At 36.6% G+C, this 14234-nt stretch overlaps 1 protein-coding gene across 1 annotated transcript in view; it reads right to left on the reverse strand.

Moving 5' to 3' along the window:
• Window positions 1-2302: 2302 nt before the first annotated feature.
• SCFD1 (sec1 family domain containing 1) overlaps window positions 2303-14234 on the reverse strand; it is a 90993-nt gene continuing 79061 nt past the window's right edge. Inside the window, exons 21-25 of the mRNA XM_004681961.2 lie at window positions 13553-13605; window positions 11740-11773; window positions 9327-9392; window positions 3456-3524; window positions 2303-2481 (exon numbers count right to left, since the gene is read on the reverse strand). Coding sequence (XP_004682018.1) covers window positions 2458-2481; window positions 3456-3524; window positions 9327-9392; window positions 11740-11773; window positions 13553-13605 — 246 coding nt within the window. The 3' untranslated portion in view covers window positions 2303-2457. The remainder of the gene's footprint in view (window positions 2482-3455; window positions 3525-9326; window positions 9393-11739; window positions 11774-13552; window positions 13606-14234) is intronic.

Raw genomic sequence — 14234 nt, forward strand, 5'->3', positions numbered from 1 at the left:
CCCCTGCTGTGTACAACTTTTAGCAGACAGGAGAAAAAATTGAGATAAAGTGACAGTTTGATCAGTGAGGATTGGCTTGGCAGGACTTCAAGCCAGCTGTTCCTTGACCAGGCAGTTTGGAACAGATGTGTACATTCTGTCACTGGCTCTGCCACATGCCAGCTCTGACTCTGAGCAAGGTCAAACAAACTAAACCCTGAGTTTGTTTCCATCTATAAATTGGGGTTGGACCACCAAGTTGTTAGTGCTGTTGTGAGGAGTAACTGATGGGACTTTGTAGATGACTTGGTGGAACAGTTTTCTTCCCTACTGACTTCCACCTCAGCTTTCCCAGGGCAATATCACCTCCTTTGAGGAGGATCACCTTTGGGAGAGACAGCTAAAGCTGGTTTGAGTCAAGCAAACTGTGGGCTTGCTGGTACAGAGCAGCTAGTTAGCCAGTTAGAGAGCAGCCACTTTGGCCATGCTTGGTCACCTACACCAGAAGACACTTGTGAGAAAGGCCAAGGGTTTTACAACCATTCCAGGCTGGGTAGGTTCACCATTGATTCTAACAGGTTAAAGGAGACTTTGGGATCCCTTGGGATCATCTTTCCAGGTTTTAATAATAAGCAGAAACAAGCCAGCAGGGATACAGCAACTTGAGCTCTCCTTCTCTGGCTGATGCGACCTTCTATCCCCTCCCTCCTAGGCACAGGTATGCACCTTTGCACTTGTGCACACACCCATGCTCTAGGTGTCCACAATCAGGCATGTGTGCCCCACACTCCTGTGCCTTCTCACTTCACAGTGACAGTGAGGCTAGTGGCTTAAAATGCCTGATTAACTCATTTAGCCTACATCGAGGTTTCTCCAGAAATACTTCCTAAAAGGCCCCAAACCTAGGTCCCACAAAAAAGGGTTCTGTCTCAGAACCTTGGCAATGATCTTGTTTCTGTGAATTTAAGGGAAACTTGAAAAACAAAAATAATCAATGATATTTAAATGGTCAGACAGCATGAAAAAAAGACACCCTTCTTTTGCTTTCATGCAATTTTAACCTAACAAAAACTTTCCAAACAGTAAGTGGCTGAAGTCTGACTTCAGTTACTGTAGTTAACAAGGGATATTAACTAAACACTTTAATTTTGTTGTCTCTCCACGCATAACATTCTCTCCTAAGCCCTGAGCAGGAGTGACTTTGAACACCTGTGGAGATCTAGTGCTGTGGACTGAATCTTTGTGGGCCCCCATGTTGAACCCCTTGCCTCTGATAGGAATTTAGGAGGAGTGGCTTTGGAGGTAATTAGGTTTTCATAAGGTCACAGGGTGGAGCCCCATGATGGGATTAAGGCCCTTCTAAGGCTATAAAGGGAGCAGAGCACAGTCAACTGTTTACCATGTGAAGATACAGTAAGGAGATGGCTGCCAGTGGTGAGTGCGCTTACCCAGTACTTGTCCGCAGGCACTTTGCTTGTAGGTTTCCAGTTTCCAAATCTGTGAGAAATGTTTTAATTGGTAGTCTATGGTAATTTTTTATAGCACTGCAAACTTTAAATTTCATCCCAGGCATCAGATTAGCAGATCTGTCCCCAACTATTTTCCTTGACCTGTACTTTAGTGGATGGCATTGACAAAGGGGGGATGAGAGAAACAGTCTGGGGAATCATCATCAACCAATGGAAACATCATGGCTTCCATTGGTTGCAGTTCATGAGGGTAGAAGGAACTTTCTGCTATTTGCAATAGGAAGTTTATCTTTGGAGGAATTCTACCTTGTTTTATTCATGGCGGTTAACATTTTTTTCTTGGTGCTGTAGAAGGTAGGTGTCAAATTTTACTATTTTTAGGATTTTTACTATTTGAACAAACAACCCATAAAGTTCTTTCTGGATGTTATCTAATAGTTGCCATTTATATAAAGGAGGGCTTTTGTGATAAACATGGGGTGCAGAGGAAGAGGGAACATTAAGGTGTGTTTAAAACCTCCATTAAAAATTTAGAGGGAACCACAACCTACAGGGAAGGTAATTCTGTAATTAAATGCATGCAAGTAAGGGCTTCCTTGGTGGCCCAGGGAGCTGACCCCCTCAGCAGTGTACTTCATTAGATCCACCTGTTCTGTCCCCTACTCTGTATCACTGGTGAATCCTTTCACCCCCAGCCTACACCCCAGTTCTTGTATGCATTTTCAAAAAACTTCTATACTCATGCACACAAGATTTATAATCTAATCAATATTTGTATGTTACCGTCATTATGTTCAGATAGAGCTTCTTTCTAAAGTACTTCAGAATAACAGGAGAGAGAATATACAATATTAAAAGTTTATTCCAATTAGTACACATTATATTAAGTATAGAATTTCCTTAAAAATTAACATAAGTTTCACTGTTAGGACAGTGGTGGGGGGGACACCTGGCTCTGATTTTTCTATTTACATTTATCCAAGTCGATGCTCCTGTTAACATTCTTCTGTTATTTTTGTCCAAGCTGTGATAGCTAAAACAAAAACAGTCAAATATTTATTAACCTCACCATTCAAACATAATAGTAAACATCTTTAAAAAAACCCTACTTTTGCATCATGGTGAATTTTAAGCTTCCTATTTTATTAACACAAGTGTTAACATTTGTAGATAATTAAAAACTGACAATAATGAGCTCTCAATACAGGAAAAACTTGCAAGTACAAATTCAGCTACTGGAAAATTGTAAGAACAGATTCTGGATGTCAGGACTATGGGGGGGGACAGGTCATTAGGGAACTTTTTGCTGCAATGATTATTAAATTTTGTTTCAGTTACTCAGGTGAGCACAAAATTTAGAAATGAGTGTTTAGGTTTTATATATTTTACTGGTAAAAAATTTTACCTCCAAAGGGTATATAAAGCAAACAAAAAGCTAAATAATGAATTCTAGGCATCAATATTGACACTTGCATATTAAGGGCAAGTGTCCTAAATCTTGAATGAAGAATAGATAGATGGGGTAGGTGGTTTATAAAACATTTTAATGAGGTTTGTGCAATTACTACATTAAGGGTAAAAGTGCAATAACATGAATACAATGTGCAGTTATAATTTTTATGGCATACAGGTAAAAGTATGGACACTGATCAGGCCCCTGAGTATCCATCCCTGGCAGGTAAAGGTAATAGAAGTGTAAGACTAAAAGAATTAGAGACTACACCTCAACTGTTGTCTTTTTGTACCTATGTTCATCAGGGATGCTGGTCTGCAGTTTACCAAGCATCTCACAGAAAACCTGAGTAAAGACAAATATGAATTTTCCTTTTCATAGATATTAGGCCAGTGGAAAAATGTTCTATAATAGAGATTTCTTTTGTCTATGACAAAACCTTACATTCTTAGTTCTTTCGTTGTGCTCTTCCAAAAAATATCAGCAGTAACTTAGGTAGGTATATTAACAGAATAAACTAAGAAATGTAATAAACTAAGAAATGTAAAATTTACCTGTTTTATGAACTGTGTAGCATTAAAAAGTTCACTGCAGCCATATAGAATGTGTTTGCCTTGTTTCCCCTGTAAGAATGAGAGAAAACTCAGACACAAGTACTAAGAGACAGTTTCAATATTCCTAAGAAATATAATTCCAATAAGACTGTTTTTATGTGGTGGGTGTGGGTTTGGATACACGTGTCTAATATAAAATTGAATGGAGTGAAGGTGAAATAGGCATAGTATTTAAAATTTATGGTACATTATAGCATTTGCACTGAAACTATAAGGAATCTGATTACTACCTTTTATAATCTTAGGGGCAACATTTTCCCACTGTCCATCTTTCGAATTTTTATGCCTGTTATTCATTTCTGCAACACCTTGTTTACTTATTATAAGAGATCTCATTTTATAACTAAGGAATTGCATTCCTAGGTTGGAACCTAGTTACAACAAACTTTCTATTGTAAAATTTCTATAAGTTATTATTGCTAAAATTCTAAACATGCATTGTGAATCTGAATGTAAATTCATAGTATATGTAAATTCATAGTATATGTGATAATTTATCAAAAAATTCTGGTTTTGAAACACGACAGGAATTTCTATTGTACAGGCTGATTTCACTCATTTTTTCAGAACAAGAAGGTAGCATGCGCAGCATCACACCGGGCCTTGTACAAGAATATCTTGGCCATATGGCAGGTTCAGTTTCCAGACTACCTCAATACAGTGAGCCATACACATTGTTTTCCCAGTGCATACAGAAATTGTTCACATTTACCCATAGTCAGTTAAATGCAACAGCATTTTTTTTTTTTTTTGGCTAAAAATAAAGCATTAAAGCATAACTACAATGTTAGCCATCAATTCAACTTTTGGAAAAATGGCACCAATACTTACTTGATGCAAGATAGCCACAAACCTTAAAAACAGTATCTCAAGCATAAATAAGCCAATGTATGCGGGAATCGTGACACCACATAGGTACTATTCAGTAAGGCATTAATAAAGGTAGAAATCATGGCATAGCATGGCTAAAAGAAAGCCAGGGGAATCGAGGAGCCCAAAACATCTAGGATCCCACCTGAGTAGTACAGGTATAAGTCATCAGTCTTTACATATTCTGTTAAAAAGTGCTCACAAGCTTGCCCACAGGTCTAAATACACTAGCTGAGAGTAATAACCGTACTTTTACATAGAGTAATAACCATACTTTTACATAATCTACATTTCTCTCACACAGCTCTACCCTCTATCAGTTTTTTAATGGTGCATATCCTTTGATTAATGTATTATCCACTAAGGAATAGCTAATTCTTAACATTGCCATTCACTAATATTCCAGTACAAACTTAGTAATACATCCGTTATAAAATACTCCTTGAAATGCAATAAACTGATTGTGTGCCAATGTTAATTCAGTCTAATTCCTTATGACAACTATTTTTAATCAGTTATATATTTAAATTAGGAGTTAGATTAACATAACTACTAATCAGTTAGAACAATTGTATTTTTTGTCTTCCCATCAAATGGCACTTGTTCATTTGTACTGAATTGGTAAATCAATTCTTGGTTATAAATAAGTATCTTACAGGTGTAGTCAAAGTCTTGCTAAGAAGTTGTATTGACATGGGCTCCCTACATTATGAGTAAGGCTATTGCTATTAGACATACTAGCTTAGTTTTTCCCAAATGGGGCTGAATGATAAAAAGATTAGGATTATTGAAAAGTAAGGAAACAGCAAAACTAACATGGCTGTTAAATAAAAACCAAAAGCTCTGGGGTAATTGTTACTAAATATTTTACGGCTCTAAAATGTTTGAGAACCCACAACTAATAATAACTTTAAGGTGAAAAGATACTGGTTGCTTTGCGTATAAAGTCAGGGACAAGGGTGAGAGCTTTTGGGAGGAAGATTCAAGATGACATCCAGAGGCTCTCTGCTTCTTCCTCCACGAGATCATCAGTGGAGTGCTGTAGCAGGAGTCTGGCGGGTGCCAATCTACAACACCTCTTGGACATCAGACAGACAGTGCCAGGACACAGACTCACACTTCAGTGAACTAGAGGCAGCTGTACATATACTATAGTACTGCCATGGCTGCTGACTGGGGAGGGGAGAGCAGAATGGTATGATGATATATATATATATACCTTGACTGAGGGAAATATAGGTGGTGGAGCTGGGTGCCAGAAGCCAGGGCTTCAGTGAAAGGAACAAGGACTAGGCTGTGCTTCACTCTCCCACCCTGCAGGACTAGTACTGCCCTTGTGAGTGAGGAGGCACATAGTCAGGGTCAGAAAGCAGAGAGAGGAGGACAAATAGTACCTGCAATACCCATCAGCAGTTACAAGATCAGGTCTCAAGATCTTGATTAATTACAAACATAGAAGTTGAAACAATTAAGGCTCCCAAAACAAAAGGTCCAGGTCCAAATGGATGCTAGTGAGTTCTAATAAACCTTTAAAGGTGAACTTGTCCATTTTAAGCATTCATAAAAATCTGAAGATCTTCCTACCACATTTAATTAGTCCAACATTACTGATATAAAAAGTAGACAAATATATCACACAAAAAATTAAACTGCAGACCAAAAGCCCTGGTAAACAGAGATAAAGATTTTCAGCAAAATTCTAGTGAACATTTAACAGGTCCTGATAGCAAAACTTACTACAAAGCACCCAGAATTAACAGTGTAACAAACTGTACAAAAGTCTACCCTATATACAATAGGGATGGAGTCCAGAAATAAATCCATAACTTATGGTTAACTGAATTTCAACAAGGCTGGCAGACCATCATGAAGAACAGTGTCTTCTCTATTATAGTGCTAGAACAACATGGATAATCATAAGCAAAAGAATTAAGTTAGACTTGACTTTATAGTATATATAAAAATTACCTCATTAATAACCAAAAACTAGATATAATATTGGTAAACCTTCCAGAGCCTGAATTTGGCAATGTAATCTTAGATATGGCACCAAAAGCATAATTAACAAAAGAGATAAGCTGTACTTCAAACAAAAACTTCTTAAAAAGTATGGAAGAAAACCATTAAGGAGGAGAAAAGCCAACCCAGAGAATGGGGGAAAATCTTGTAACTTACATTTCTCCAAAGACACACAAATGAGACAAATAAGCACAGGAAAAGGTGCTTCATTTCATAAGTCATTAGGTTAATGCAAATCAGAACTGTAATGAAACATCTCTTCATTAGCTACCATGACTTAGCAATTCCACTCCTAGGCATAATATACTTAAGAGAAATGAAACTACGTCATCACAGAGAATTACACAGGCCCATTAATGGTGGTTCCAGGTGACCAGCAATTACTTTCATCTAAAATTAACACTCACTTTGGATTTGTAGAGAAGGTAACTGAAGTGAACACTATTAGATGTCACAGTAAACAGTTTCAACTTACACATTTTTTAGTACATCAGTTAAAAAATAAACTCATCATATACAATAACAGACTTACCTTAATCCAACAGTGATTGAAAATTGGAACAGACATCTGAAACACCCTACGTTTCAAATCTCTAAAAGACAGATTGCTTACATGATGGACTGTATGTTAAAACATAATAGGCATGGAATTAGAGGGGGCATCTATAGTGGATAGATTATTGAAATACTGTAAGGATAATAAAACAGGGACTGAGAGAAACTTCTGCATTACTAAACCTTTTCTTTGTCTCTGCTGGTTCCTGTAGGCACAAGGCTTATGTGTTTTAAAGGATCGTTTATAGACAGGCTACCAAGACTATACCTGTAAATATGAGGAATGATGGAATGGGCTGCTCTTTTTGCCTAAGATTAATGGTTTTTGCATCTTTCCTAATTATAAGCTTGCCCTTACCTAGTCCTATTTCACATGAATGGGAATGGAAAGTGCTGGCAAGTTTCATACTGCTGCCAGCTCTATGGATCAGTCCTCTTGTTTATTCTGATGGTCTTCTAAACCAGGGCTAAGGTCTGGGTAAAAATTAAAGGCAAAGGGAAAGAAATTTCTACTCTCAGAAAGGGAGCCCATAAGAGAACAGTACAAAAAAGGAAAGCTAACATTATCTTGTAACCTGTTAGAAGCTGAAAGGAAGAGAGTAATACCCTTACCTATATTTACAAATTCCAAAGAGGCCTGAGGAAACTCTCTCCTTTGTATGAAGGTCAGGTTTCAAGATAAATCCTAAGTTTCCTGAGACTTATTCAATCAGCAGTTAACCATGTGTGGTTTGTCTTAATGATGGCTAATTGGGGATGAACACATACAAATTCTAATGCCTTTAAATTTTTTTTTACAGGTTCTCATTTTATAGTTTTTTATCTAGAAGACTCCTTTGGGAAACAAAATTAAGATAATGTTGCCACTCAAATGCATACAAAAGAATTTGCTCAGTAACAGGCACTGCCTACTATATAACCAACTTAAGTGAGCTACGAATGAAGGTACCTGGACAGAAGGGACAGGCCATATCTGCTGCATGGTTGACTACTTATATAAAATTTTGTAAGTTGAAACCAAGTAAAAGATAAATTGGTTTTACATACCTACCATTAATAAAAACCTGATGCTCTTGTGATGTGAGTGATAGATAAAAGAAATAGGTTTGATAAGCAATTACAACATTGACCCAATTAATGTATTTCACAAAAATAAAGTTTCTGTGATAGAAAGACTTAAGAGTTGCTGAGTTAATGCATGACTTAAAAGAAGCTTGCACTGGAATTTTTGGTAAACTGTAACACTCTTTATAAAATTATACCTGTACTTTTTCTCATTACAGTTCCATAAATAGTATTTTGGTTTGTATCCTCCTTGTTTGTTCTATAAATGTAAAAAACAAAATTTGGAAAGAAGAATGCTGACAAGTATAATTTAGAAAGCTTAACTAAGAATTGGGGTGTGTGGAATCTGTTTAGGTACAGGATTAATTTCAACTATTGCAAACTTGTTTACCCCTGGGAACACCTGCGGTCAGTCATGTTGCTAATCCTTGATCAAATTTAATGAAAGAGGCTAATTTGTGATTAATAGTCTTGTATAAGGGTCAGCACTAGCTTGTCAGCATTGTTTTTAGAAACTGTACAGCTTGACAGCTTTTGCGCAACCTGAATTTGGTCATATGATCAAAGGGATTTAAAAGACCCCTTCCTGTACAAAACAGATACTCCATTGACACCCAGTGAACATCTGGGAGGTTCACACACAATATAAAGATAAAGCATGTTTGATACAAATGAGAAAGAGTCCCTGGTGGGTTTAAAGGTTTGATACAGATGCCTGTTCTTGCCTATCTATAAAAACCTGTTTTTTTCCCCCAAGCCTCACAAAACATAGGATATAACGGAGTGATTATTGAGCAAATGAAAACTACTAATTTTAAAAACTAATTCTGTTGTCCCTACATTTACAACAGTATTTTTGCTCTTCAAGTATCCCTTTTTCTTCATAATTTATTCTGTTGTCACTCTGCTGCTGTCAGTTTTGACTAGCACTCCACATTGTTTACTAGCTCTGAAGTTCTTGTTTGCTGAAAAAGCATGTATTTCAAGCTTTCCAGATGTATGTTGCTGATTTAAGTTGATAGAAAGGGAGGAAAATATTCAGGTAAGTAGATTCAAAAAGTCATTTCAACAAGGAATTCAAATTAACAGACCTAATTTTAACAAAGTATATTACATGATTAAGATATTTTCCAGATAAAATACTACATTAAAGCAATAACATGTGTCCATTTCACCCTACATACAGGATTTAAAAATTCTCTGTAGAAAAGGTGCTATAAAGAATCAGATAGCCACCAGAGAATGCTAGTATTCTAAAAGACATAGAACTACAAAATGTCAAAAACAGAACACCAAAAGTACCTTGATGTAGTCAACGAGATTCTGATATTCAATGTAGTTGCCTCCTCCCACCACAAAAACAATTGCCTAAAGATATTAATAGGAAAGAAATACTAAATTAAAAGGAGTAAACAGACTTTTAACTTACTAGCACTTGGCTTATAGTTTAGTATACGGTTTAGATAAACCCTAGGCATTAAAAGGTCACACTCTAAGTGCCTGATAATTATTAAAGTTTCCAAAAAGTGGTAAATGAAGTAAATTTCTTAATTTAGAGGAAAATAGTCTTATTCTTTAAATAGAATACATCTAAATAAAGGCTTTCTTCAAAGAGAATATTTTTTAATTTTTCATAATTTTCAATTAGTTAATTTTACTGAGCATTTTCAAAACATTGAAAGTCATGTCACAAATGTTGGAATCCTTCAGGAAAGAAGTTTCATATATATAAGAACTTACCATAATCTTTCAGATGTCTTCTGTGAATTACTTTTGTGTATATATTTTTTTTCCTTAAGATTTCTTATTTATGTGTGCAGAACTGGGTTACAGGCCACTGGTGAGAGGATTCAACAAAGAGAGAGGGGGTGCAGAACAGGCAGAGTGACTTGAAATACACTGGTGAGAGAAGCAGTGGGTGGGTCAGGAGAGGTCTGCCATGCTATGTGGGTCACCTCCCTAGCAGGGATCAAACTTATGCTGCAGTGCACTATCGCATAGTGTGTGCTTTAACCCACTGCACAACCAAGGAAGATGACCCTGTGTCAGTTATTCTAAGCAGAAGCAATTTTACAAACAAGAAAAGTAAGAGTTGCTAAAAATTCTTTTCAAATGAATTTTGCTATCATTCAAATGAAAAGATGTTCTGCTAAATGGGATAAAGAATTTGCACAACCTATGTCCCCAAAGAGGGAGGGATAATACCCGATATTTATAAATTACAACAAAAGAACAAACAACCTAGTCAAAAAATGGGCAGGTCTGAATATATTTGTTTAAAGAAAACTTTTCCACAGAAGACATAGATAGCTGGCCAACAGGTACCCATGCTCTTCATTATTTATTTCAGGAAATTGAAAATCAATACTATCCTAAGTACCTGTGAGAATGGCAACATCAAAAAGACCAGTAAAAAGTGCCGGCATGAGATTGCAGGGTGCAGAGAAAAGGTGTAGTGGTATACTGTTGGTGGGAATGTAAATGAACCAGCCACTGGAAAAACAGACCCACCTTATGATTTAGTAATAAGATATGCATGCATATGTTCATGAGAACACTGTTTACATTTATGCAAACCACCTAAGTGTCCAATGCTGGATGAGTAGATATATGCATCAGCTATAAATCGCAGGAAATCATGCCAATTATGACAACTTTAATGGAACTGGAAGTGATTATACTAAAAGCATGTGAGAAGGAGAAAAGACAATAGAGATGATTTCAGTCATGCGGAATATAAAGAAACAAAGGAATAGACAAAACCGAACCAAATTTCCTGGATTCCAGCTAAGGTTCTAGGGGGTGGCGAGAGGGTGGGTATTGGAAGTAAGAGGATGGAGGGAATTCAGTGGACTGTGGTAGTTTTGGTGCCCAGGTGGTGGGTGCAGTGTAGTAATAATCATGTGAAGAGGTATTAGCCTGTACTCCTAAAACATATACCAGTGTTGGTTATGTGTTAACCAGTATTGGCTCAGTAAAAAAAAATGGGAGAAAAAAGCTTTGGGTGCACATAATTGGATTTATCAAAATTGTCCTAAACATGGCTTTATTAGGATGAGTATGTTGCAGATACTCTTTAAGATAGCTTGGTATCTTTTCATTACCTATTTAAAAGTCAAAGAATTGGGCCCTCCTTGGTGGTGCAATGGGTTAGGACTCAGCACTGTAAGTTGGCCACACCTGCCTCAGTGCAAGTTAAATCCCCAGCCCCAGAGGTAACCCACATGTGCTGCAGACCCCTCCTGACCCATCCACTGCTCCCTTCAGCAGAGTACTTCATCTATCTGCCTGTTCTGCTCCCTAATGTCTCTGGTGAATCCTCTCACTGCCCATGCACCTCTGGCCTGTACCTCAGGTTCGGTTCTGAATGCATACATAAATACACCTTAAAAAAAACACACACACTGGCCCTCCCAGTGGCGCAGGGGGTTAAAGCACAGCACAAAGAAGCTTAAGCCACTTCCGCATGAGTTTGATCCCTGCCTGCCCCGAGGAGATCCACATGGCGAGGCAGACCTCTCCTGACCCACCGGCTGCTCCCCTCAGCAGTGTACTTCGTTGATCTGCCTGTTATGCTCCCTACTCGGTCTCTGGTGAATCCTCTCACCCTCCACATCTCTGGCTTGCACCCCAGTTCTGTACAAATAAATAAATCTTTAAAAAAACACACACACACACACACACAAAACGTCAAAAAATTTTAATTAGAACTTACCTCTTGGAATGGATTTTTGTTCCTTGGAACTGAGCTGTAACAAAGAGAAATCATATTGAAAATTTCATCCAAGGCCTTTTCTTTTTTTAATGGAAAAAACAGGCACATATTATAAGATCTGTAGTTACAATATTACTCTTCTAGAGGTGGGTCCTTTAGCCATGTGGTGAGATAGAATGCAGAAATCGTTAAAGGAGGTATATCTGTATCTAAAATGGAATGCAGAAAATTTTGACTTTTAAGTCAAAATTCTAAGACAGACGGAAAGACTGAGAAGGAAATATGATAAACTAAAAATTTTACTGTAGTCAGTGTAGTTTGTGGGTGTCTATATTTGTGAAAATAAATACATAAACAGATTTTGAGAAGGAAAACAAGTTAGCATGGAAAAGGAAGTATCTGCATTTTGCCTGGCTTATTTCTTATACATCATTTATATTCATATTGCACCTATTACATATTTATATATTTTGAAAATATACCCTTGGTGTCTGAGATTTTGAATAAAAATCTCAAACCTTTGTCAGCTTTAAATTTATTTGGAGTGCTAAAACAATTACAAGGACAACTTGGGTTTTTCTCAAGCAAATTAAAAATCTTAACCAAGAGGAGGAAGCTAGTGTGACTTCCCTTAAGTATTCAGAGGCTGATTCCACAGTTCCATCACCCATTCCTCATTTTTATGGCCTGTGAGAATATACCAAAAAGGGGATCAGAAGCAATCTGATTGAAATGCTATGAGTAGACATGGCAGGAGAGGTGAGACTTAAAACTGCACAGTATTACTAAACAAGGTCAACTGTAGTGAGATCGCTCAAGAGGAGGTTATGTATATTTAAAGAATCAAATGCGGAGTTCCTTTGTATTCTCAAAGCTAACACCCTTCCTCATTCTAAGACGTGATCTACAGGTAAGATTTAGAAAATTTTCTGTAAATTTCAAAGAAGCAAATACAAAGATGGAACAACACAAGCTGGAAGATATCAAGATAGTTTAAGTGTTATGAATGTATTTCTAAAGTGTACAATCAGGTTTATACCACACTGATAGAGCGGTACAACCATCACCATCACCATTGTAACTTCAGAATATTTTTATCAGCTGCTACTAGCAGCTTCTTTTGCAGTTTGGGTAGGGTCTGATAACATCAGAAAAAAATAAACCTTTTTAGTTACCAAAACAGCCTAATCACCAATAATTTAGTAACTGGATTATATGTCTTGACTACCTAGTAAAAACCAGGTTCTAAAGATCCTAAATATAGAGAGGCAAGGAACCAACTTCATCCAGGTTTGGTGGTGTTTTTCTCCCTCCAAATTCTTCCTGTTTTCTCTTTTATCATGTAGGCCATTTTTTAAATATCTACCATAAACAAAATTTTGAAAATAACATCCATATTAAAGTAAGTAAATACTATACATGCCTACTGTAAAATAAAAATAAAAAATCTGGTTTCTCACTTAAGGCTCCCATTTTTTCATTTGGTTTAACATGAATATTTGTTTGAAAACATACACATATATAATTTAAATTCCCCTATGCAATACAGTCTGCAATACCGGTATCATTTAATTAAAAAATAAAACATATATTTTTTTTGTACATATATGTTTGGGAGAACTAGATAAAAAGATTAAGTGCATGTACCAGTGATTACCTCTGGGTAATGAGGGTATACATAATGTTACCAGTTTTAGATATATACATCTAATAACTAAATAAGCACTTGATTTATAACACAACTGCTATTTCCATTCTTGGCAGGGATGAGACGAAGTCCAAGAAGACATTATACAAAATAAGAGCTGTTTACCTGTCATTGCCTCGTAGCATCTTGGGATCAAAATATCTATAGTCATCAGTTTCCTTTAAAAAACAAAACAAAACAAAAACTTTGTAATGACTATGGGATTTCTCTTAAGAAAGTTTGGCTTAGATGAATCTGTTAACTTGATAGTATGTCTAACAACCAATACTAATATTTACGAGATATTTACTGCATGTTAAATATTTTTCTAATGCTTTAGAGGAAATTGCTTACCCTAACATTTATGAGAGTAATTACTGCTGTCCTTTTTGACATGGGCAAGTTTAGGTACACAGAGGTCACATGAATGATTAAATGTGAGAACTCTAGGACTTGAGCTCAGTTATTCTAGTGTCAGTGCCCAAACTCTTCAGCATTATGCTTCCTGAAAATATTCCTTTTTTATGGGCTTATGTATAATTACTTCCGTTTTTAGAATTTTCGTACCTTTATATATATATATTTCATTGACTATACAGAATACCAACACAGATTTTAAAATTACTTCAATCTTTTAGAGTTAGATATACTTCACAATTTTTTAAATTACAAAATTAGGTAATATTGGCCCTCCCTGGTGGCGCAGTGGGTTAAAGCACTACACTAAGAAGCTAAAGCCACTTCTGCATGAGTTCGATTCCCGCCTGCCCCGGAGGTGACCACATGGCGTGGCAGACCTCTCCTGACC

The sequence above is a fragment of the Condylura cristata genome, unplaced genomic scaffold (assembly GCF_000260355.1).
Source record: "Condylura cristata isolate star-nosed mole 26May11 unplaced genomic scaffold, ConCri1.0 scaffold00013, whole genome shotgun sequence".
Taxonomy (NCBI): Eukaryota; Metazoa; Chordata; class Mammalia; order Eulipotyphla; family Talpidae; genus Condylura; species Condylura cristata.